Source organism: Lynx canadensis, chromosome C1 (genome assembly GCF_007474595.2).
Source record: "Lynx canadensis isolate LIC74 chromosome C1, mLynCan4.pri.v2, whole genome shotgun sequence".
NCBI classification, from domain to species: domain Eukaryota; kingdom Metazoa; phylum Chordata; class Mammalia; order Carnivora; family Felidae; genus Lynx; species Lynx canadensis.
The window spans coordinates 64292471-64315779 of NC_044310.1; the positions used below are offsets into that span (position 1 = coordinate 64292471).

Here is a 23309-nt window from a genome sequence, read left to right on the forward strand (position 1 = left end):
TCACTGCAATGCAAATCAAAATCCCAACAGAGTTTTAAGAACTTGGCAAGCTGATTCTAAACTTAATATGGAAGAAACAAGACCCAAGAATAGCCAAGATGATTCTAAAAAAGAACAAAGTCAAGGAAATCAAGTTACCAGATAAGAAGTTAGTGTCTGTAACAAAAACATTGTGGTATTGATTTAGGAATAAACATCTCTTGCTTCTTTGACATCCCAAACCTTCCTATCTATTTACATATCGATAAAGAAATATCCCCTTTGTTCTATAAAATCCTTGGCAGTCTTCTTAGTCTTTCAAATGGTTTCTGATTATTATTTAAACATTAAGAGCATGATAGCAGGAGCCAAAATGCCCTTTTACCCTTGTCACTATTCTCCTTAGGGCACATTTCAACTTCTTAACTATTCTAAATGTTTCCCTATTCAAGATATTATACACTTTACCAGGAACATCATGTGGAGTGGCAGACAGATCAGCTGCCAACATGAGAATAAAATGACAGGTTGTTAAGAATATTTAAGTATCTACAGTCAAACACTATTATTTATATTTTTACAGAGTATACAAGAAAAAACTGTTGGGAAGTGACAGGAGACAAGAAGCAGAACAATCAAAGGCATGAGTTAATATTACTTTGACAAAAATTACGATAAAATACTGCAAATTATTTACAAAGCACATTTACTATAGTTCCAGTCCTTTTGTTCATAAAAAATTAGGCAAAATCATAAAATAAAAATAGTAACAGAATAAAATTTTAAATATATATTTAGAAAATTGTATACATTAATTGTAAATTTTTTTTTAAAGCATTCAAGTGACTTCCCTATATAGAGTACTCTACAACGTTCTACACAATGACACAAAGGAAAGAAAGATATATGGGTAGGAAAAAAGGGTACAGAGGACATTAAAGTGTTTTAGGTGGGATTAAAACAAATAGAGAAATGAGAGTGATTAAATATTATGTAGTAGATGTTGTAATGAATCTACAAATGAACACAGTAAATTGGAATTAACAAAGCAGTAAAGACTGAAGGCTGGTTAAAAATTTTGGATTTTTCAGAAAGGCAACAGAGAGTCACTGCAGGTTTTTGATCGTGGGAGTGAAAACATGAAAGCAGTGTCTGAGAAAGAATCCTAACAGCTGTGTGTAGGATGATTTGGAGGAAGAAAGAGACTAGAGACAGGGAATAAACAGCTACAAAGCTGTTGAAGTACAGAAACATGTATTATAACTACAAAGCATGATGATGTACAGAAGCATGAAGTATGTGATGCATCAAATAATGAAGATGAAGACAACATAAAAACTATGGAAAAATATGTAAATGAGGAAATAGGAGAGGCATTCCTTACATTTAATAAATTAACTATTTTCAGAATACCTCAGTACTACATTCAACATGTAGATATAGATTTTTTAATTTAATAAGGTATTAAATGATCAGTGTGCATAATAATACCAACCTCTATTGGATTGGCATAAGAATAAAATTAGATGTTATCAAAAGAATTTCTTAACTGTAAACGTCATATAAATACTAACTGCTGCAATTTTTTAGGGAGGTGACAGTTGTAATATAATGGAAATGATCCAACCATAAAGTCAAAAGATCTGAATTCAAATTCTTGTTCTATTATTTAATGCTAACTTTAGTGGACCCTAATCAAGTCATTTAACCATTCTGAGTAACTATTTTTATTTTTTTCTCTTCTTTTTTATTCAAGTATAATTAACATACAGTGTCATATTAGTTTCAGTTATACAATATGGTGATTCAACAATTCTATACATTACTCAATGCTCATCATGATTAAGTGTGCTCTTGAATCTCCTTCACCTATTTCACCCATCGCCTCACCCACCTCCCTCTCGCAAACCACCAGTTTGCTCTCTGGTTTTTTGTTGGTCTCTTTTTTTCTTTGTTCATTTATTTGTGTCTTAAATTCCACATATGAGTGAAATCATATGGCATTTGGCTTTCTCTGGCTTATTTCACTTAGCATTATACACTTGAAATACTTCCATGTTCCTGCAAACAGCAAGATTTCATTCTTTTTGATGGCTGAGTAATAGCTCTGTGTGTATGTGCGTGTGCATGTTCATGTGTGTATATACACCACTTTATCCATTCATCTATGGATGGACACATGGGCTGCTGTTATATCTTGACTACTGTAAACAATGCTGCAATAAACATAAGAGTGCAGATATCTTTTCAAATTAGTATTTTTGTTTTCTTTGGGTAAAAACCCAGTAGTGCAATTACTAGATCATTTGGCAACTCTATTTTTAATTTTTCAAGGAACTTCCATACTGTGTTCCACAGTGACACCAGCTCCCATTCCCACCAACAATGCATAAAGCTTTTCACCACATCCTTCCCAACACTTGTTACTTCTCGTGTTTTTGATTTTAGCCACGCTTACAGCTGTGAAGTGATATCTCATTGTTTTGATTTGCATTTCCTTGATGATTAGAGAAGTTGAGTGTCTTTTCATGTGTCTGTTGGCCTTCTGTATGTCTTTTTGTAAAAAAGTCTGTTCATGTCGTCTGCCCATTTTTACATTGGATTATTTGTGATTTGGGGTTTTTTTGATGTTGAGTTATATGTTTTTTATATATTTTGGATATTAACTCCTTATCAGCTACATCATTTACAAATATCTTCTCCAGTTAATAGGTTGCCTTTTGTTTTGTTGATGGTTTCCATCACTGTGCAAAAGCTTTTTATTTTGGTGTAGTCCCAACAGTTTAATTTCACTTTTGTTTCCTTTGCCAAAGGAAGCATAAACTAGAAAAATGTCCCTATATTTGATGTCAAAGAGATTACTGCCTATGTTTTCTTCCAGGAATTCTATGGTTTCAGGTCTCACATCTAGATCTCTAACTGATTTTGAGTTTACTTTTGTGAATGGTGTAAGAAAGTAGTCAATTTTACTCTTTTGCATAGAGCTGTCCAGTCTTCCCAGCACCATTTGTTGAAGAGATAGTCTTTTTCCCATTGCATATTCTTGCCTCTTTTGTTGTAAATTAATTGACCACATAACTGTGGGTTTATTTCTGAGATTTCTATTCTGTTCCATTGATCTGTGTCTATTTTTGTGTCAGTACCATACTGTTTTGATTACTACAGCTGTGTAGTATATCTCAAAACCGGGAATTGTAGTATTTTTGGTTTTGTTCTTTTTCAAGATTGCTTTGGCTAATAGGAATCTTTTGTTGTTCCACATAAATTTTAGGATTATTTTATTATTTCTTTGAAAAATGTTGTTGGCATTTTGATAGAGACTGCATTATCTGTGGATTGCTTTGGACATTTTAACAATATTGGTTCTCCCAATCCATGAGCATGGCATATCTTCTCATTTGTTTGTATCACCTTCAATTTCTTTCATCAACATTTTATAATTTTCAGAGTACAAGTCTTTCACATCCTTGGTTAAGTTTATTCCTAGGTATTTTGTTCTTTTTGTTTAATGCAATTATAAATGCAATTATTTTCTTAATTTCTCTTTCTGCTACTTCCTTATTAGTGTATAGAACTACAAGATTTCTGTATATTGATATTGTATCCTGAAATTTTATTACATTCATTTATCAGTGCCAATTTTGTATATAGTATCATATCATCTGCAAATAGTGAAAGTTTTAATTCTTCTTACCAACTTGGATGCCTTTTATTTCTTTTTCTTGTCTGACTACTGTGGCTAGGTTTTCCAGTACTATATTTAATAAAAGTGGTGAGGGTGGACATTCTTGTCATGTCCCTAATCTTAGAGGAGAAGCTCTGTTTTTCACCACTGAGTACAATGTTAGCCATTGGTTTTCCATACATGGTCTTCATTATGTCCAAGCATGTTCCATCTAAACCTACTCTGTTGAGGATTTTTATCATGAATGGATGTTGTACTTTGTCAAATGTTTTTTCTGCATCTACTGAGATCATATGGTTTTTATCCTTTTTCTTGTTAATGTGATATATCACGTTGATTTGCAAATACTGAACTAGCCTTGCATTCTTGGAATAAATCCCATCTGATTATGGTGAATCATTTTTTTATGCATTTTTGGATTCAACTGGCTAATATTTTGTTGAGGATTTCTACATCTATGTTTATCATAGATAGTGGACTATAGTGTTCTTTTGTTGTAGTGTCTTTATCGGGTTTTGGTATCAAGGTAATGCTGGCCTCACAGATTGAACTTGGAAGCTTTCCTTTCTCTTCTAATTTTTGGAATAATTTGAAAAGAATAGGTATTAACTTTTCTACATATTTTTTAAGGATTTTATTTTTAAGTAATCTCTACAACCAACATGGAGCTTGAACCCACAACCTTGAGATCAAGAGTTGCACACTGCACCTGAGCCAGCCAGATACCCCTTACCTCTTCTTTTTTTTTTTTTTAATTTTTTTTAACGTTTATTCATTTTTTGAGACAGAGAGAGACACAGCATGAACGGGGGAGGGGCAGAGAGAGAGGGAGACACAGAATCGGAAGTAGGTTCCAGGCTCTGAGCCATCAGCCCAGAGCCCGACGCGGGGCTCGAACTCGCAGACCGCGAGATCGTGACCTGAGCTGAAGTCGGATGCTTAACCGACTGAGCCACCCAGGCGCCCCCCTTACCTCTTCTTTAAACATTTGATAGAATTCACTGGTGAAGCCATCTGGTCTTGGACTTTTGTTGTTGAGAAATTTTTAATTACTGATTTGATTTTGATATCCATTTATCCAGGTTGTCCAATTTGTTAGCATATAATTTTTCATAATATTCTTATAATACTTTGCATTTCTGTGGTGTTGGTTGATTGTGTGTGTGTGTGTGTGTGTGTGTGTGTGTGTGTGTGTGTGTTTTAAGTAATCTTTACACCCAACACAGGGCTTGAACTCACAATCCTCAGGTCAAGAGTCACATTCTCTACCAACTGAGCCGGCCAGGCACCCCTGTGGTGTTGGTTGTTATTTCCCCTCTCTCATTTCTGATTTTGAGTCTTTTTTTTATTATTATTATGAGTCTGGCTAATCAATTTTGTTGATCTCTTCAGCTCCTGGTTTCATTGATCTGTTCTATTTTGTTTTGTTTTTAGTCTCTGTTTCACTTATTTCTGCTCTCATCTTTATTATTTTCTTCCTTCTACTGGTTCTAGATTCTTTAGGTGCAATGTTAGGTTGTTTGAGATTTTTCTTGCTTGTAGGCCTATATTACTATAAACTTCCCTCTTAGAATAGCTTTTGCTGCATCCCAAAGATTTTGGACCACTGTGTTTTCATTTTCATTTGTCTCCATGTATTTTTTTATTTCCTCTTTGATTTCTTGGTTGACCATTTAATCCATAAACATTAAAAGTAATTACTGACATTGCCATTTTGTTACTTGTTTTATGGTTGTTTTTGTCCTTCTTCTCTGTTCCTTTCTTTTCTTGCTCTCTTCTCTTGTGGTTTGATGGCTTTCTTTAGTGATATGCTTGAATTCTTTTCTCTTTATTTTTGCATATGTATTATAGGTTTTTGGTTTGTGGTTACCATTGGTTTTTATATAACATTCTATGCAGATAGAGGTCTAAATTAAGTTGACAGTTGCTTAAGTTTGAACACTTTCTAAAAAGCACTAAATTTTTACTCTCCCTCCCGTCATCATATATATATATATGAGGTCATACTTTACATCCTTTTATTTTGTGAATCCCTTGACTGATTTCTATAGCTATAATTGATTTCACTGCTTTTGTGCTTCAACCTCTGTACTTGTTTTATAAGTGATTAATCCACTACTTTTATTATGTTGGAATTTACCCATAATATTTTTCCTTTCCTAATTTTTTTTACTGAGTAACTATTTTTAACATGTAACGCGAGCAAAAAACAATCTCTCATAAAGGCCTCAAGGAATAATGAAATAAGTCATTATAAAACCCCCAATGTAGTATCTGAATTATTGTGTACAGTGTATATGTGTTGCAGTGAGTATGGAGGAGGCCAGAAATATGGGTACATTTTGTCTGACCTTACTGGAGAGAAAGTCACAAGGATTTTCAAAGAGCCATAATAACCGTGCCCTTCTCCATATTATGTTAATGAGTAACTGTACAAGAAAATCTCTGAAATAACTTATTAATGATCCATCTTTGAAAATGCCCTCTGATGTACAAGATCTAATCCACAGCAGTTTAAAAAAGCAACAGTCAAAAGTCATATAACCAATGACTTTAAAACCCACAATAATAGGCAATTCATGATTTTTTTTCTATCTTAGGTTACAGATACATTACCAAAATTCACATTTCTTTTTTTCAATTTTTTAATGTTTATTTATTTTTGAGAGAGACAGAGTGTGAGCAGGGAGAGGCAGAAAGAGAGGGAGACACAGAATCTGAAGCAGACTCCGGGCTTGAGCTGTCAGCACAGAGCCCGATGTAGGGTTCAAACCCATGAGCTGTGAGATCATGACCTGAGTCGAAGTCAGATGCTTAACCGACTGAGCCACCCAGTCGGCACCCTACCAAAATTTACATTTCTACTTTTACCATTTTTTATTTTAAAAAGGAGTAAAACAGGACAAGGGACTGCCAAAACACACATCCCAAGGGAATTTAAATAGTGGTAAGGCAGGCAATAAGTAAAGTTGAAGTTAATTTGTCTGAAGTAAGACCCTTACAGACTTCTATCTGATAGAAAGAAATGAATTTGAAGTTGCCTGGTGAGATCACCCCACCAATGGATCCCTAAAGTAGGAATTAGGGAATAGTTTATAAAATTGACTACAGAGTACTTTTAGCTCAATGCAGTGTAGGAAACAAGACATAAAGGGAATATGAGGGGCACCTGGCTGGCTTAGTCGGTAGAGCATGCAATTCTTGATCTTGGGGTTGTGAGTTCAAGCCCTAAACTGGGTGTAGAGATTACTTAAAAAAATAAAATTAAAAAATAAAGGGAATATAAATAAGCAGTTTCATACACATTTCCTTTCTAGCCTAGACCAACCAGGTTTCACTTAGCTAGTAGTCTTTAGCACACTTTTCATTCATTCATTCATTCATTCATTCAGTTCTGTACAATACACTAAAGAAGGCACTCTGAGGAATACAAACAGTATGAGAAACAGCACTGAAGAAATAAGATCTATACATACAAAAAACTGGCATGACAAAAGTATGAATAAAATATTATTTATGAAAAAAGGACCAAGAAAGCTCTAGGGAGTGTATAAATTGAATTTGGGCATAGGAAAACTAGAAAGAGGAAGAAAAGAACTATAGGTGGAATGACCAGTGTAAGGCAGTGACAGAAGCCAATACAGAAACTTACATGAAGGAAGTGGCTGGAGCATAAGGGATGGAAATTAAATTATGAGAATGTCAGATTTGGAACCAGATTGCAAAAGCCTTAAGTACCAGCATAGGGGACTTGAATTTTATTTTGCATAAACTAAGAGTTTCTGAATAAGGGGAGATGAAGAAAAAGGTTTAAATTAGGAATAACTAATAATTAATTATTCCTAATTAAATAAGGAATCTCACATAATGATGAAAATATAGAGTAAAGGGAAAAAATGGAGTCAGAAAAGCTGCTGGATTTATTTATACACATAGTTTATCAGACAGGGACCATTTCAAAAACTCATACCCACTGAATTAGTAGAGCTAAATCATATTTTAAGAAAAATTATTTACACATGTAACTCTACATAAAGTTAATCTTATGCACTCAGCCAAAAAGGGGGGGGGGGGAGCAGACCTCACCCACCCTAATACTCCATGCATTTAGTCTCCAAAGTAAACATGAGATGGGAGATACGACTCTACATCGTCTCTGTCAGTCTCAATCTCCATATGCCTCTTACAGCATGAGTATCATAATTCTACGATTTTTTTAATGTTTATTTTTGAGAGAGAGAGAAAGACAGAGACAGACAGAGAGACAGAGAGAGACAGAGTGTGAGCAGGGGAGGGGCAGAAAGAGAGGGAGACACAGAATGTGAAGCAAGCTCCAGGCTCTGAGCTGTCAGCAAAGTCAAACACGGGGCTCAAGCTCACGAACTGTGAGATCATAACCTGAACTGAAGTCGGACCCTTAACTGACTGAGCCGCCCTGGCACCCCATAATTCTACTATTTAGGAGATGTATACTTTCACATAACATATCCCCTAATCCTAAGTAAACCATTTTATCAAGTGCTCCACTAAAGAAAAGGAAAACAGTTATCTGCACTAGCACTGGAGGGAAAACTGGCTGTTAGACTTGATGGAATACTATATTGTACTTTATGTGCTATTTCAGAAACTTTCGAGAATAATTTGGCTCAATTTTGTTTCACATGCTGAATTTAGGATCTAACCTCTGCATAATGCCTTTTCCCTCCCTCATCTTAAGCATATTAAGCATACTAGAGGTAGCAAAATAGAGATTTAGTCCGAAACAATTATTTGAGGGCAGAAAATTTCCCGAAAAAGTGAAATGTTTAAGGAAGTTAAAACCAGGCAAATAAAAACAAAATTTCTGAGGGCAGGTAAGGTTACAGAAAGCATGGACAAAGAACAAAACACCTGTCCTCCATGCTATGAACTTCGCTATGAAAATGATAATAACATGTCTTTTTATTTGCCCCCATAACCATTAAAATCCCTTACCCTGCGTCAATACTTTAAAATATTATTATAAAATTCCTACAACCTATTTATTAAAATTTCTTTTGTAACAGACTAATATTTGCTAAAAACTAAACTAACTACAATTTAGGAAACAGAAGTGCTTTTATTTTTGAAGTACAAACTTGTGTGTGCTTTGCCTGACTGATAAAATATTTCCAAGTCACTTATTTACTTATTCAATACCTACTGAGAACCTACTATGTGTCAGACACTGTGCTAGACGCTAGAAGTACAAAATGAAATAAAATATAATCCGTAGTCCTTTCAAGGAGTTATAATCTAATGAGGGAGACATACTATAACTGGTATAATCATGTTAGGATAAAAGTATACACAGGATACCATAGAAGCAAAGAAGGGGGTCAGGAAATGCGTTTTTAAAGAAGTATGAATGTGAATTTGGAAGGTCAGGTATAAATTAAATCTGTGCTTCCTAAACTTGATTGTGCATCTGAACCACATCTAGAGCTGATATCTAGGCCTCACTTAAGACTTAGGGAAGTAGAATCACCAGGGGTGGAGCCAAGAAACCTATATTTTTAACCACAAGAGATTCAGAATCACAGCCAGGTTTTGGTAGTAGTGAGCCAGAAGTACTGACAACCATTCGAGGCACAGAGAATGGCTCAGTATGGCCAGAATGTGTGAAGTGCAGACAGAAGATCAGAAAGAAATCAGAACAAGAGTAGTGACATCACTAATGTTGTTTCAAACAGGACCTATGGAATTGATGTGAACTTCCAAAATAAAAGGCAATCACCTGTGTCATGTATTTCAGCAAATGACTTGTGACATGAACTAATTTCTTACGGAAGAACATGGGAAAACTAAATACAAATACCCTGCATTTCAAGACAAAGGTAAAATACTGTTTTGAAAAACAAATGAAAAAAAACAAAAACAAAACAGAGCTCTACTCATAGTATTTATTAAATGTAATGACCACTCATTTTTCTCAGCATGCATACCTGGAAAATGAACAGAAGTCATGATAATATTTTCTTAACTGAAAAATGTTACATACTGTATAAAAATAAATTCAAACTGTAGTTTGAAATTCAAGCTTTAAGTGCTTGCTTCAGCAGCACATAGACTAAAATTGGAATGATACAGAGATTAGCACGGCCCCTGTGCAAGGATGACACACAAATGAAATTCAAGCTTTAAAACTAAAAACTCTTCTTAATGATTTTAAGTTTCTAAACTGTTATAATAATTTGTTACTTTCTAAAGAATTTACTTAGAAATATCTTTTTTTTTAGTCTATTTATTTATTTTGAGAGAGAGAAAGCAGGGGAGGGGTGAAAGAGAGAGAGAGACAGACAGACAGACAGACAGACAGACAGAGAATCCCAAGCAGGCTCTGCTGACAGCATGAAGCCCAACATGGGGCTCAATCCCACCACCTGTAAGATCATAACCTGAGCCAAAATCAAGAGTCAGATGCTTAACTGATTGAGACACCCAAGCACCACAGAAATATCTTCATATTTAATCCCAGGTAGGAGTAAAGTAAGATAAGTCATTAATAAGAGTAATATTCTCCATAACTAAGAATACTCACCATAAATAGGCTAAAAGCCAAATTGAATATTGTATATTAATCTGTTTATAAAATAATAAATGGTTTAAATCCTCAATTCATTCCCCCAAAAAGACATCATAAACAGAGGTAGATATGTAATCATGTGAAACAGGAACAAGCTTTTAAATTAAAAAAAAATTTTTAACATTTATTCATTTTGGAGAGACAGAATGCAAGTAGGGGAGGGGCAGAGAGAGAGGGAGGCACAGAAGCAGAAGCAGGCACCAGGCTCTGAGCTGTCAGCAGAGAGCCCAACACAGGGCTCAAACTCACGAACTGCAAGATCATGACCTGAGCTGAAGTCGGAACCTTAACCGACTGAGCCACGCAGGCACCCCGTGAAACAGGAACAAGCGTTTAAAGAACATCCTTCAGAAACCCAGGCACAAACCTACCAATTATAGTATATAAAACACATCTTACAGTTATATTCTATTTTTTAAAAGTCCTTCTAAATCTTACTTGGACCATTTAAACATATCATAATAACCTAGAGACCAGACAAAGATTCATTTATCAAAGTGGTAACTATTGCCAAACTATGCATAGTAACTCCTGGAGGAGCACACAGGGTATAGAGGCAACAGCAATCAAAGCCAAAGGACTAACCACATAGCCCTATTAGAGGAGAACCAATTAATAAATTATAATTCGCTAATTACAAGAATAATATAGCAAACCATTCTTTCTTAGACTTAATGTACTTTTTTAAATGGTAATACTATCAAGTTGCCTTAATTTTCAGATGAAATACAGGAATTAAATTATACTTTTTGTCAGCTTCCTAGGCTAACATGATCTATTTACAGAGAATGTACTCTATCTTTGTTTCCTGAGTCACTCACTGCTTCCTTTTTGCTCCCACAGCACTTTGCATGTATCTCTATTTGCTTTTTATTGCAAGTATCGGAATCTTGCAAAGATGTATTATCATCATGGAATAGCTGAAGAAACAGGCTTAGCATGATGAAGTCACTTAACGAAAATCACCACTAACCCCAGATATCAAACTCAGATCTCTCTGGGTGCAAAACTCTTTCTATACTGCTTCAAAGGTAGAAAGGTACACAGGACTAAATAAATCAAACCCAAATAACTGAATTGACTGCAGTTCCTTCTATAACTAGTAGAAGCTATTGGTGGTAGCAGAAACAGCTCTATCATATCTGACAGATGAAATGTAGAGAAGAACGTGTACCTGGGGGTGGAGGTGCAGGGTTTTGCCTGGTATCTGAACTACCTCATGTAATTAGGAAATACTGTACCTCACTTTATGAGTCTTTATAGAAGGCAGGGTCCATCTCCATTTATAGAAGCTAACAATGCCATACAGTAATTCTTCCTGTCACCTCATCAGCATGAACACAGGCACTTAATCCATGCTCTGCCAATATGACATTTCCGCCAAGAACTCTAAATTAAAAGCTAGAGATAGTAACAACCTAGGACAGGAAAGGTTGGATTTTAGCAGCAGACAGCAGCAGCAACGTTAAGTTTCCAAAGGTAATGGTAGCAGCTATGCAGTAGCTGAGTCTAGCCAGCAATTTGTGGCAGCAGTATTGTCACTGTTTTTTGTTTTTTTTTAATTTGTTCTTTAAAGTTTATTTATTTATTTTGAGATAGGTAGAGGCCATGCAAGTGGGAGAGGGACACAGAGAGAGGGAAACAGCGAATCCCAAGCAGGCTCCATACTGTCAACATGGAGCCCAACGCAGGGCTCAAACTCACAAACCTGTGAGATTATGACCTGAGCCAAAACCAAGAGTCAGATGCTTAACCAACTGAGTCACCCCGGCATCCCATTACTGGATGGTTTTATGCCATGATTTCCAGATGTCTTTTCTGCTCCCTAGCCTAACATGTTCCTGACTTACAGCTACATACAACCTTCTCAGCAATTTGGTGAACTCATCAATATGATTTCAGTAAATTACTTTTCTACTTGAATTAGTCAAAATTGTCTTCTGTTGCCTACAATTAAAAACCCAGACTAAAGCATTTAATAATAAATGAAACTAAACAATTATACTTTATCAAATCTTTTTACCTTAGTATTGATTGTTGTTTTATATAATTTGCCATTATGATCTTAAGTAACAGCTCTTTATAAATGATGGTATGCTCTAACAACATAAAAAATACCTCAGGTTTCTTTACCTTTTCCAAAGCAACACAAAAATGCAAAAATGGTAACAACTGTCCAAGGGTAATTTTCACTGAGGTTCAGAGTTAAGCTTTATTAAGAATTCTTACCTGTCAGGGATACCTAGCCTCTTGACACTTCTATAAACAGAAAGAGTATTTGCAACATGTCGATAATTAAACCAGAACCGGGATGTACATACCTAAAGAATTAAAAGAAACATATTATTATGAATCAAAATAAGCCACTGGATTACAGAATTATTTCTCTTTAAGTAGGATTCAGAGATGCCTAAAAAAAGAGTGTATCATAACTTAGGCTGACAAACAGCAAAGCATATAAATAATTGCCAATAAAACCAATCCCTCTAAAGAGAAGTCTTTCATAACTGCTATTAAATAAAAAGACCATTCAGTTCAAGAGAAAACAAATCTTTGGGTGATTTAATTAAATACCGAATCAACTTAGTTACTCGCAATTTATGTGATTCTATAATGTTCCTATGCCTAAAAGGTTAAATTCTTTACAATCAAAGGCAATGTCCATAATCTCTTCACAGAATAGGAAAGAAAATTAACTATCTTGGGTTATATAATATTCCTTTCACTCTGAATTGCTGCCTATTTTTAGTTATGAAAAATGTTAGACAACATACAAAACAATTTTACATGCATATAAGAAAATACATCATAAAGAAGTTGTTGAACTCAACAGATAACGAGAAACAATCCAAACAAGTTTTACATTAAAAAAAAAAAAAAAAACTGGGGGTGCCTGGGTGGCTCAATCAGTTAAACGTCCGACTTCAGTTCAGGTCATAATCTCGCAGTCTTGTGAGTACGAGCCCCACGTCGGGCTCTGTGCTGACAGCTCAGAGCCCAGAGCCTGCTTCAGATTCTGTGTCTCCCTCTCTCGGTCCTTCTCCCACTTGCTATTTCTCTCTCTCAAAAATAAAACATTAAAAAAAATAAACTGATTCCTAAAAATGATATCAACGGTACTAGAAAAATCTAATGCCATGTCTCAAAAATCAGTCCTCTTGAAAATCCATTCCAAAGGAAGCATACCTACCCCCCAAGCTCCCACCCTACCTCCGACCACATGCCTCTGCGATTAGTAGGTATAATGACAGCTTTGAGAATAGCATAAATGTTCCTGCCCCTGCAAACAGAAAGGAACCTCAAGATTTTTTTTATTAAAACAAATTTTCAACCTGGAATCCAATAAGGAAATGACTAAAATTTTTGACTACATTAAAATGTAAAATTCCATGTGTCAAAAATACCATAAAGTCCTAACTGAAATGAAAAACTTGAAATAACTAGGGGCACCTAGGTAGCTCATTCGGTTGAACGTCTGACTTTGGCTCAGGTCATGATCTCATGGTTTGTGGGTTGAAGCCCCGTGTCGGGCTCTGTGCTAACAGCTCAGAACCTAGAGCCTGCTTTGGATTCTGTCTCCCTCTCTCTCTCTCTCTCTCTGCCCCTCCCCTGCACTCTCTCTCTCTCTCTCTCAAAAATAAATAAATGTAAAAAAAAAATTTTTTTTAAACTTGAATTAACTATAGCTCAAGAAAAAGTGAACATCCCAATTTTGAAAAATGGGAAAAGGAGAGCAAAACATTTCATAGTAAAGGTATTCAAAATGGACATTATAACTCTTAGAGATGCTCAACTTGTATCATAATTTTAAAAACATAAACTGAATTGATAAGTAAAAGTCCACGACAATGCATGGTATTGGCTATTGTGAGGGGAAACGAATAACTCATATCCTACTGTTGAGAATGCAAACTAAAATAACCGTTCTAAGAGGGTAATTTGCAACATATATCAAGTTTGAATATTTATCTTTTTTTAAAAAATGTTTATTTTTGAGAGAGAAGGGTAAGCAGGGGAGGGGCAGTAAGAGAGGGGGTCAGAGGATCCCAAGCAGGCTCTGTGATCAACAGAGAGTCCTATGTGGGGCTAGAATTCACGAACCATGAGAACATGACCTGAGCTGAAGTCAGACGCTCAACCAACTGAGCCAGCAGGCACCCCAAATATTTACCTTTTGATTTAGCTTATGTAAGTATGCAAAAATATGTACTCAAGAATTTTCACTATGACATTGCCTATTCTAGCAAATATTGAAATCAAAAATCTAGAAACAAAATCACTACCCATTAGTAGCAAGAGATCAAGTACATATTCCCTAACTTGAGCAGAAATAGTTTAAATAATTTATATCTGCATCAGTCATAATAAACACCACTATATTCAGTGCATTTTACCATACCCAAAAGGCTTTTTTCAGCTATTATAGTATTTAATGAGCATAAACCTAAGAAACTGTCCTCGTTTTCACCAGCAAGTTACTAAACATGAAATTAAGGTGGCAAAAGAGAAGGGACCAGGTAATACCAACTTAATGTAAATTATTCATATTCTCAAAATGAGATACCAAAAAAAAAAAAAAGCCAGTGGTAAAAGAGCAAGGGATATGATCCATTAGTCTTTTGAAAAGGACATAAATGTAATAATATGCACTGGAAATTTCTAAAAGAATACACAAGAAAATGATAATAGAGATCATGGAGAATAAAAATGGGAGTAAGAGGGGGTACAATGATTTTTCAGTTTACACCCTTCCTCATTATACTTTTTTTTAAACCATGGGTAAGGATTATCATTATAACATTTTTTTATTAAACAGAAGCAAAAATAATTTACTCAAAGCAGGTCTTGAAAATAAAATGGAATCCAATTTTCCTTGTATTTCCCTCTGGTGGCAAAAGTTTCTCAGTCATAGTATAAGGCCAAAGGGGCATTCCATTTACCTCTGATCATTGAGTCAAGACGAAAAACAAATTAACTCAAACTGGTAGAGGAAAACATATGTATTTTTAAAATATGAATGATGTACCACTGAAAAAAATGCATGCTTAGTACTTTCAACTTGACTCTGGTCAAATTTCATGATTTTCCATTTAAGAAAGCACAATTCAGGGCGCTTGGATGACTCAGTCAGTTGAGCATCCAACTCTTGATTTTTGGCTCAGGTCATGATCTCTTAGTTCATGGGTTCAAACCCTGCATTGGGCTCTGAGCTGACAGTGCAGAGCCTGCTTGGCATTCTCTCTCTCTCTCTCTCTCTCTCTCTGTCCCTCCCCCCTCTCTCAATAAATAAACATTTAAAAAAAGGAAAGCACAATTCACTGAAGTCTCACTTTACTAAGTCTGAGTGAATGTGTGAAATATCGCACACAATGTGAAACTGCAATTGTTGTGAAATGCTCTGTAATAATTGTCATTCTCTATTTCTCATCTAAGACCCAAGTTAGTGCAATTGAAGAGGGGCTCACAGAGGTTTCCCAGACAAGGAAAGCCTCCATGTGTGTGCAGTATAAGCTAATAGGTTCATATTCTAAAGGATGAGCCCTTTGGCAATTAGTTGTCTACACATAGGCAGTTATTCTCTTTTTAAAGAATTCCCATGGAAAGACTAGTCATTGAAGAGCCCTTGGTTTCCTGTAGAGCAAGTTATCCTCTCAAATTGGTAGATCATGGCCTGCCTCCTGCTAAGTTTTCCCCTCTTTTAAGTGGTCACCAAAAACCTGTTTCCTCATCTTAATCAGCTTTTGTTCAATTCTTTCATAAAATCTCTTGTGAGGGATAGTATAGAGGAGGTGCTCTTTCTTGGAGAACAATAAAATAACCCATAAACCCACATTAGGCTGTCCCATTTAATCACAATACAATTATGTATAGCAACTATAATCACTTTTATTTACTTTTAGCAATCTGTAGATAATTACATACTTTAATGAAACTATTCTCAATCTTACAAGGCCCCAGACATTAAGAGTCTTCCTTTGGCCTTAGTAAAGGTAATTATAATCTTACATGTTTGTCCTGCATTTCAGTTGAATTCCTCCACTCACCTCCTTTACACTTCATCTGAAATCCCACAATTCATGGTGCTCAGTTTTCCTCCTTTCCCAACATGAGTTACTGGCTTTGAAATGCAGTACTGTTATCTGCCCCCCACTTCCTTTTTCACAAAAATTTTCTTCCTTTCTTGCCTCTCTATTTCCTCATTGTTTCTTTCAGTCAACTCTTCTATACATTTTTTTCATTAAGTCAAATTTATTTTATCTTCTAATCATGTAAATGTCATTAAATAAATCCCCCCCAGAGAAACTACTATCCAAATACTTTCCAAATACAGGAAAAACAAAATTGATTATGTGTATTCTATTTTTTGTTTTTTATTTTTTTAGAGAGAAAGAGAGTGAGGGCCAGGGAGAGGGGCAGATGGGGGGGGGGGAGGGAGGGAGAGAGAGAGAGAGAGAGAGAGAGAAAATGAATGAATGAATGAATCCCAAGCAGGCTCCACACTCAGTACAGAGCCTGACGCACAGCTCAATCCCATGATGCTGGGATTATGACCTGAGCTGAAATCAAGAGTTGAACCCTCAACCAACTGAGCCACCCAGGCACCCATACATGTATTCTGTTAGGAAAATTAAAAATACAAATTTATAAATCCAGATAAATTAAGATGGTAATTCACACCAAGAAAAATAAAAAGGACAAAAAAGAAAAATAGGCCAATAAACAGAACTTACTAAGAATCAAAACAATTCGGGGCGCCTGGGTGGCGCAGTCGGTTAAGCGTCCGACTTCAGCCAGGTCACGATCTCGCAGTCTGTGAGTTCGAGCCCCGCGTCAGGCTCTGGGCTGATGGCTCAGAGCCTGGAGCCTGTTTCCGATTCTATGTCTCCCTCTCTCTCTGCCCCTCCCCCGTTCATGCTCTGTCTCTCTCTGTCCCAAAAATAAATAAACGTTGAAAAAAAAAAATTTTTTTTTAAAAAATAAAAAAAATAAAAAAAAATAAAAAAAAAAAGAATCAAAACAATTCAAATTAAAACAATTTAATTTGTTACCCAGCAATCAAAGAGAAAAGGCAAAAGTTAATAATACAGAGTTGTCTTGGGATTAGAAAAAAAGAGGTAAAGCACTTCTGAAGAGCAATTATGTTCCATAACTTCCTAACCTTATGGCTTAGGAATTTATCCTAAAGATAAAATCAGTCAAGTTCACAAAGGTGTATGTATAAGGCTACCCAACATAGCCTTGTTTAAAATAAAACTTTAGAATCTAAATGCTCATGAACTAGAGATTCTGGTACATTAAAATAGAAAATATTTATTTTCTTTTCTAATAATATTCTATTACTAAAATAGAAAATAATACAGCCTTTGGAAATGATTATGCATCTCTTTATTGGCAGGGAAAGATCTCCAAGATATACTGCTACTGGGTTGCAAAATAACAGTGATAAGATGACCCCTGTAACTTAAAATCATTCATCTTTATGCTTATATTTGAAGGGAAAGAAGGTTAGAAGAATTCCATCAAAATGTTAATGCCAGCATGTGTGGGACTTGAAGGTATTTTCTCTGTCTTCCTTGTTTTTCAAATTAAGATTCACATAACATAAAAGTAATCTTTTTTTTCTTTTCTCTCTTTTTTGTTTTGTTTTTTGTTTTTAGAGATAGAGTGTAAGCAGGGGAGAGGAGCAGAATGAGAGAGAGAGAGAGAGAGAGAGAGAGAGAGAGAGAATATGAATCTCAAGCAGGCTCCATGTTCAGGGCAGAGCCCAATGAGGGGCTTGATCCCAGGGTTGTGGTCAGGGATCATGACCTGAGCCAAAATCAAGAGTCAGATGCTCACTGACTGAGCCACCCAAGTGCCCCTAATCTGTCCTCTTCTAAACTTTTCTGTATAATTTGAATTTTCTACAATGATTATTTATTTTTCTAGACCAAAAAAAAAAAAAAAAAAAAAAAGATAACTAAAAAAATAACCTAAGTAGAGAGTATCTAATATTACAGATAAGAAATACAGTGGTATCCAGCTGGCTCAGGAGGTAGACTTTCCAACACTTGATCTCAGAGTCATGAGTTCAAGCCCCACTCTGGGCATGGAGCCTACTTCAAAAAAAAAAAAGGAAAAAGAAATACAATTACTAGTTTCCATTATTAAAATGATTCTATATTTTATAAAATATTTCCTTTAACAATAGTATTTAATTTATTCTTATATTTATTTACACATCACCACTTGACAATATATTGAAGGCATAGAATATTATTAGTTGACACAGTCAACTTAAAATATAGCCAAATCAAAATAAGGAATTTTTTATAAGATATGAGAAAATAAAAACTCTTTTTCAAAAATCTGATTCACAAAATTTCTCAGACACATATCTAATGTGAATAGCTACGTACTTACCAAAACAGCCCAGTTGTTTGTATGCCCACTTCTAAAGAACTGTTCTGTTTGATCCTACAAGTCAAATAATAGCAAATATATTAGAAAAGCCACATTTCTGAGAAAAAAAAGTTAAGATTCATGAAGTCTTTACAGTTACAATGACAGTAAATTATCATTATGCAAATTTATAAAGGTTCTAGTATTTGACCTTATAAAGGACAAAAGTTTCATTTTTTTGGGGGGGGGCATTGTGGAGGGAGTTGCTTGTTTTTAAACAATGTATCTCGAACACAACCAGCTCTTCCTCATTCCTCAGCTTCTAGTTTTTCAATTCAGTCTTCAAATTGTGAATGACTTATTTTCATGCCTTGATTATACACGTAATAATACGCTTCTTGTTGAAGTTTCATTAATTATTTCCTCCTATTCTGTACTAGATGCTTCCAATTACTTTATATGAACACATCACTACATCTGATTGAGTACATTCTCTAGCATGCTGCCATGGTACCAGTTCACTAATCTGTTAAAGTCTGAACTGTATTTGCCATTGTGGAACATTAAAAACCTCAATATCCAATAATATCCAGATACTTAAGGAACACTATGTTTATTATATATTAAAATAATAGTGAATATAAACCTTAATGACCCCAGATCTACTACCAACCAGTATTAATTACTAAAAGAGTCATACTTCCTGGATTCAAATCTGGGCCCTACTATTTACAAGCTGTAAAAGCTTAGGAAAGCTTCTCTGTGCTCATAGTAATATTACCTGACACACAGAAGGTAGGAATGGTGACTGGAACATAGAAATTGCATAACTAACTTTAGCTAATTTTCAGCTGGCAAGAAAACTGCAGGGAGAATAAAATAAATCCACTCAAATGTGTCATACACACACACACACACACACACACACATTTTTTTTTAAACCTTTCTCAACGGCTGCCTAGATGCTAAAGAAAAAATGTGCTACAATGGATTAAAGCATTAGTTTAAAAATTTGAAGATGTGGGCTTTAGCCCAGGTCCTATCCTTCACATGGCTGTGAGACTGGGGTAAGTCACTTAGCTCTTTAGACTTGACTTTCCTCATGTAGAAAGTAAGAGTTGACCCAGTAATCTCAAATGTCCCTTCTAGCTGAAAATTCTTACATTATTAAGACTTTAGTGAAAATTGTGTTATGGCAAAACTCTTTTGTGATTGTTTAGACAATATAGGCACTGCAAAGTTATTCATTCTACATATGAGTGGAGCACCTATCATGTGCCATGTACATGTAATGTATAGTGATACAAAAAAATCACTAAATAACATGCTGCTTTCTCTGAAGAATCCCAGAGTTCAGTAAGGAAGCATGCAAACACATTACACTGCAAAGTAACATTCATTCATTCATTCATCACATTCATTGGGTGCCATGTGCCAGCCACTGTCCTGAACGCTCACAATACAATAATGGGCAAAACAGTCATCGTACTTGCCTTCAAAGAGGTTACTATCCAATCTGATAGACACACATTAAGCAGATGAGGGCAAACTATGAATTCTACCAAGATAAGATACACAGTATCATGAAAGAGTACAGTAGACCCCTAGAGAGACCTGACCTGACCTGATTCGGGGGGGTGGGAAGTGAGAAGGCATTAGGGAAATTTCCCCTAGAGAAGTGACATTTAGGTTAGGACCCAAAAGATGAAGAGAAGAGGGCAAATAATTCCAGACAGAAGGAACATACACCCTAATGGCAGAAAGGAGTCTAAAGGCTTTTAGAAACTGAAAGATTAGCACTACTAGAAGTCTGTGAAAGAGAAAGAGAGGATAAATGTTTCTTTATCCTTAAAGAAACATTAAGGTGTTTATGGATTACATGATCCGAGTTGCATTTTTAAAAATTACTCTGGCTGCAGCTTAGAAAACAGACTGGAAGGAAGAAAGACTTGAGTCAGGCCAGTTAGGGAGCTATTGCACTTTTAAGTGAAAGATGATGGAATAATAGATATTATAAAGCATATATGGATTATAACAGATAAGTGCTATATTAGCTAAGTGTACAAATTACAACAGTATAAACAAAGACAAGGGATAAGGAAAGGCTCTACAGAAGTTATGCTTCTACTTCATCTTAGTAAATGGACAGAATAAACAAGAGGTTATAAAACATGGTAATGTGAAAAAGCACAGCAACAATATAACTACAAAAAAGTAATAGTAATGTTATCCAAAATGAAGTACACACGATAATCCATTAGAATAAAGGAGGAAAATAGCGGAACTTTTTATATTTGTAGTATATTAAAAAATGCCTTATAAATATCGAATATATAGATTAGTAGTAATTCATGGATATAGACAGAAGGTGCATTCTTTGTGTCTTTTTCAACTGGGGAGGTACGTATTCAAAAAGTTTATAATCCACTGGTCTAAACTCAGGACACTTAAATGGTGGAAAGAATGGGCTCCAATAAGAAGACCACAAAAGTGAGCAGAGACCAGATCATGATGTTTAGACTTTCCTCTGGAAAACACTGGAAGGATTAAATCAGAAGAACAACCCCATTATATCTGCATTTTATGAAGACTAATTTAACATCTAAGTGAGGGCCTTTGGAAGCCTGAGGGAAACAAGATCGTTGTTGCAATAGTCTAGGCAAGAAATGGCCAGGGCCTGCATTAAGCCAGTGGAACTGGAAAGATGAAAGCAATTTTTAAAGCTCATAACGTAGAATTTAGTGTTAATCAAAACGTGGGATTAAAAAAAGGGGGGTTATTTTTAAAAAATCAAAAGACGTTTCTGACTTAGTAGCTATCCCATAGGAGGTGGGCTAGGCAGAAGATGAAACTTTGGACACAGATTTTCAAATGTGTGCTATCTCGGCCCCTTAGCCAACAGGATATGCAAGTCTGACAACGATGCCACAGATCTAGACTGTAGAACTGGCCTCAAGTATTGTCAGAGTGCTAGGGAAAGCAAAAGTTTTATAAAAGGGCCAGAATTCCTGCGAGCCAAAAATAAAACACCGTACCCATCTGACTCCTGTCAAAGGGGAGCGTTGTAGTTTAATAGGAAAGTAGGTGCTTCACTCCTGTGCTTTCATTTCAACTGCTAGGGACCACACACTCGTCGGAGCAATGGATCAGGCCCTCCTCCGTCTCCTAAGATTTGATTCTTTAAATTCGTCGTTTTAAAAGGGCGAAACAGACCGACACCCTCCCCACAGCCCAGTCAGCCTAGTAAGAGGCTGATGCTTCCCTCTGCTGCAGTTGAGTCGGGTTATCTGTTGGTGCGCTCACAGCCAGAACGCAGCTGTCCTCCCAGGGCCCTGTCGCTCGGAGGGCCTGATTCCTACCTCGATCTGACTAGCGGCCAAGCTGCCGAAGGACAAGAGCAACAACCCTGCCAGGGTAGTCAAACACTTGCGAAGAAAGGAGGAGGCCACCATGTTTCCCGGCTTCCGCCGCCCGCACCTGGAGAGGCGGAGCGAGTGCCGTAAAGCAGCGCCGCGGGTTTTTGCATGCCTTCTGTTTCTTTTTGCGACGCCAGCCCCACCTCCTTGATGCCGGCCCCTCCCTGGCCCTTAGTAAACAGCGCTGGCACAGAGTTCAAGTTTCCGGGTTGTTGGGGCAGAGTTGAAAGAAGAATTTGATCCTTTATTTTTAACTGCATTTTCCGTTTTTGTATTATAAAATAGGTATAACATTTAAAAATTGTCTGAAAAGTGAGGGAGAAAAATCTGTGATCCCATAAACTTTAAGAAGCTATTTCCTATTCTGCATAGTGCTGCCAATTCTTTGAATAAATGAAGGAGGGTGTGGTGGGAAGAGCAAGCATTTGGGCACAAAAAAATGATTAATTGTATTAATCGGTAACATGGGTGGGTGCTGTAATTAACAGACTTGAGGTCTATTACTTATTAAAAGCTTGAACATGGAGAAATTGTTTATGTTGTTTCTTCTGTAATTATGGAGCCAAAATTTACTTCAAAGAGAATCTGAGGATTTGATAAGATCATGTGTATCTATTTGTTCCACTGTGTTCATTGTATGCATTCAGTTTTAAATTATTTTCATCTAATATCACATAAACATATTTATGCTGCTTCATGATCTTTATAATTTTAACATTTAATGGGAACTTGGAACTTCACCCCTTACTGGTGCTTCTGATAAGTAATTTCCCCTCTATTGGACAATACAAAGTTTCCATGTTTTACTATAAAAGTAATATTATAAAGCACACCTTCATGCATTTGACTTTTCACATTTGTTGAATTCTTTTTTTTTTTTTTTAAGTTTATTTATTCTGAAAGACAGAGAGAGAGTGGGGTAGGGACAGAGAGAGGGGGAGAGAGAGAATCCCAAGCAGGATCCACACTGTCAGCGCAGAATCTGATGGTGGGTCTCAAACTCACCAACCGTTATATCATGACAGCTGAAATCAAGAATCCACGCTTAACCAACTGAGCCACCCAGGCACCTCTGTTGAATTACTTTCTTTGGATAATTTTCCTAGAACAGGAATTTTAAGTCAAAATATACAAAAATTTTAGTGCCCATCAATAATGTTGCTTTCCAAAGAGTACAGACTGGCAGTACCAACAAAATACAACCTAACACCAAATTATACCATTTTTTCCCTCTAAATTCCTA

The 23309-nt window shown here is 35.9% G+C and overlaps 1 protein-coding gene and 1 non-coding gene across 2 annotated transcripts in view; one reads left to right on the forward strand and one right to left on the reverse strand.

Moving 5' to 3' along the window:
• Positions 1-22140, reverse strand: part of PIGK (phosphatidylinositol glycan anchor biosynthesis class K) — a 122268-nt gene extending 100128 nt beyond the window's left edge. Inside the window, exons 1-3 of the mRNA XM_030324596.2 lie at positions 22010-22140; positions 18672-18725; positions 12498-12589 (exon numbers count right to left, since the gene is read on the reverse strand). Coding sequence (XP_030180456.1) covers positions 12498-12589; positions 18672-18725; positions 22010-22102 — 239 coding nt within the window. The 5' untranslated portion in view covers positions 22103-22140. The remainder of the gene's footprint in view (positions 1-12497; positions 12590-18671; positions 18726-22009) is intronic.
• On the forward strand, positions 9729-9832 carry LOC115522566. The gene has a single exon (XR_003971466.1). It is a non-coding gene; the product is annotated as a U6 spliceosomal RNA (small nuclear RNA).
• Positions 22141-23309: the final 1169 nt, after the last annotated feature.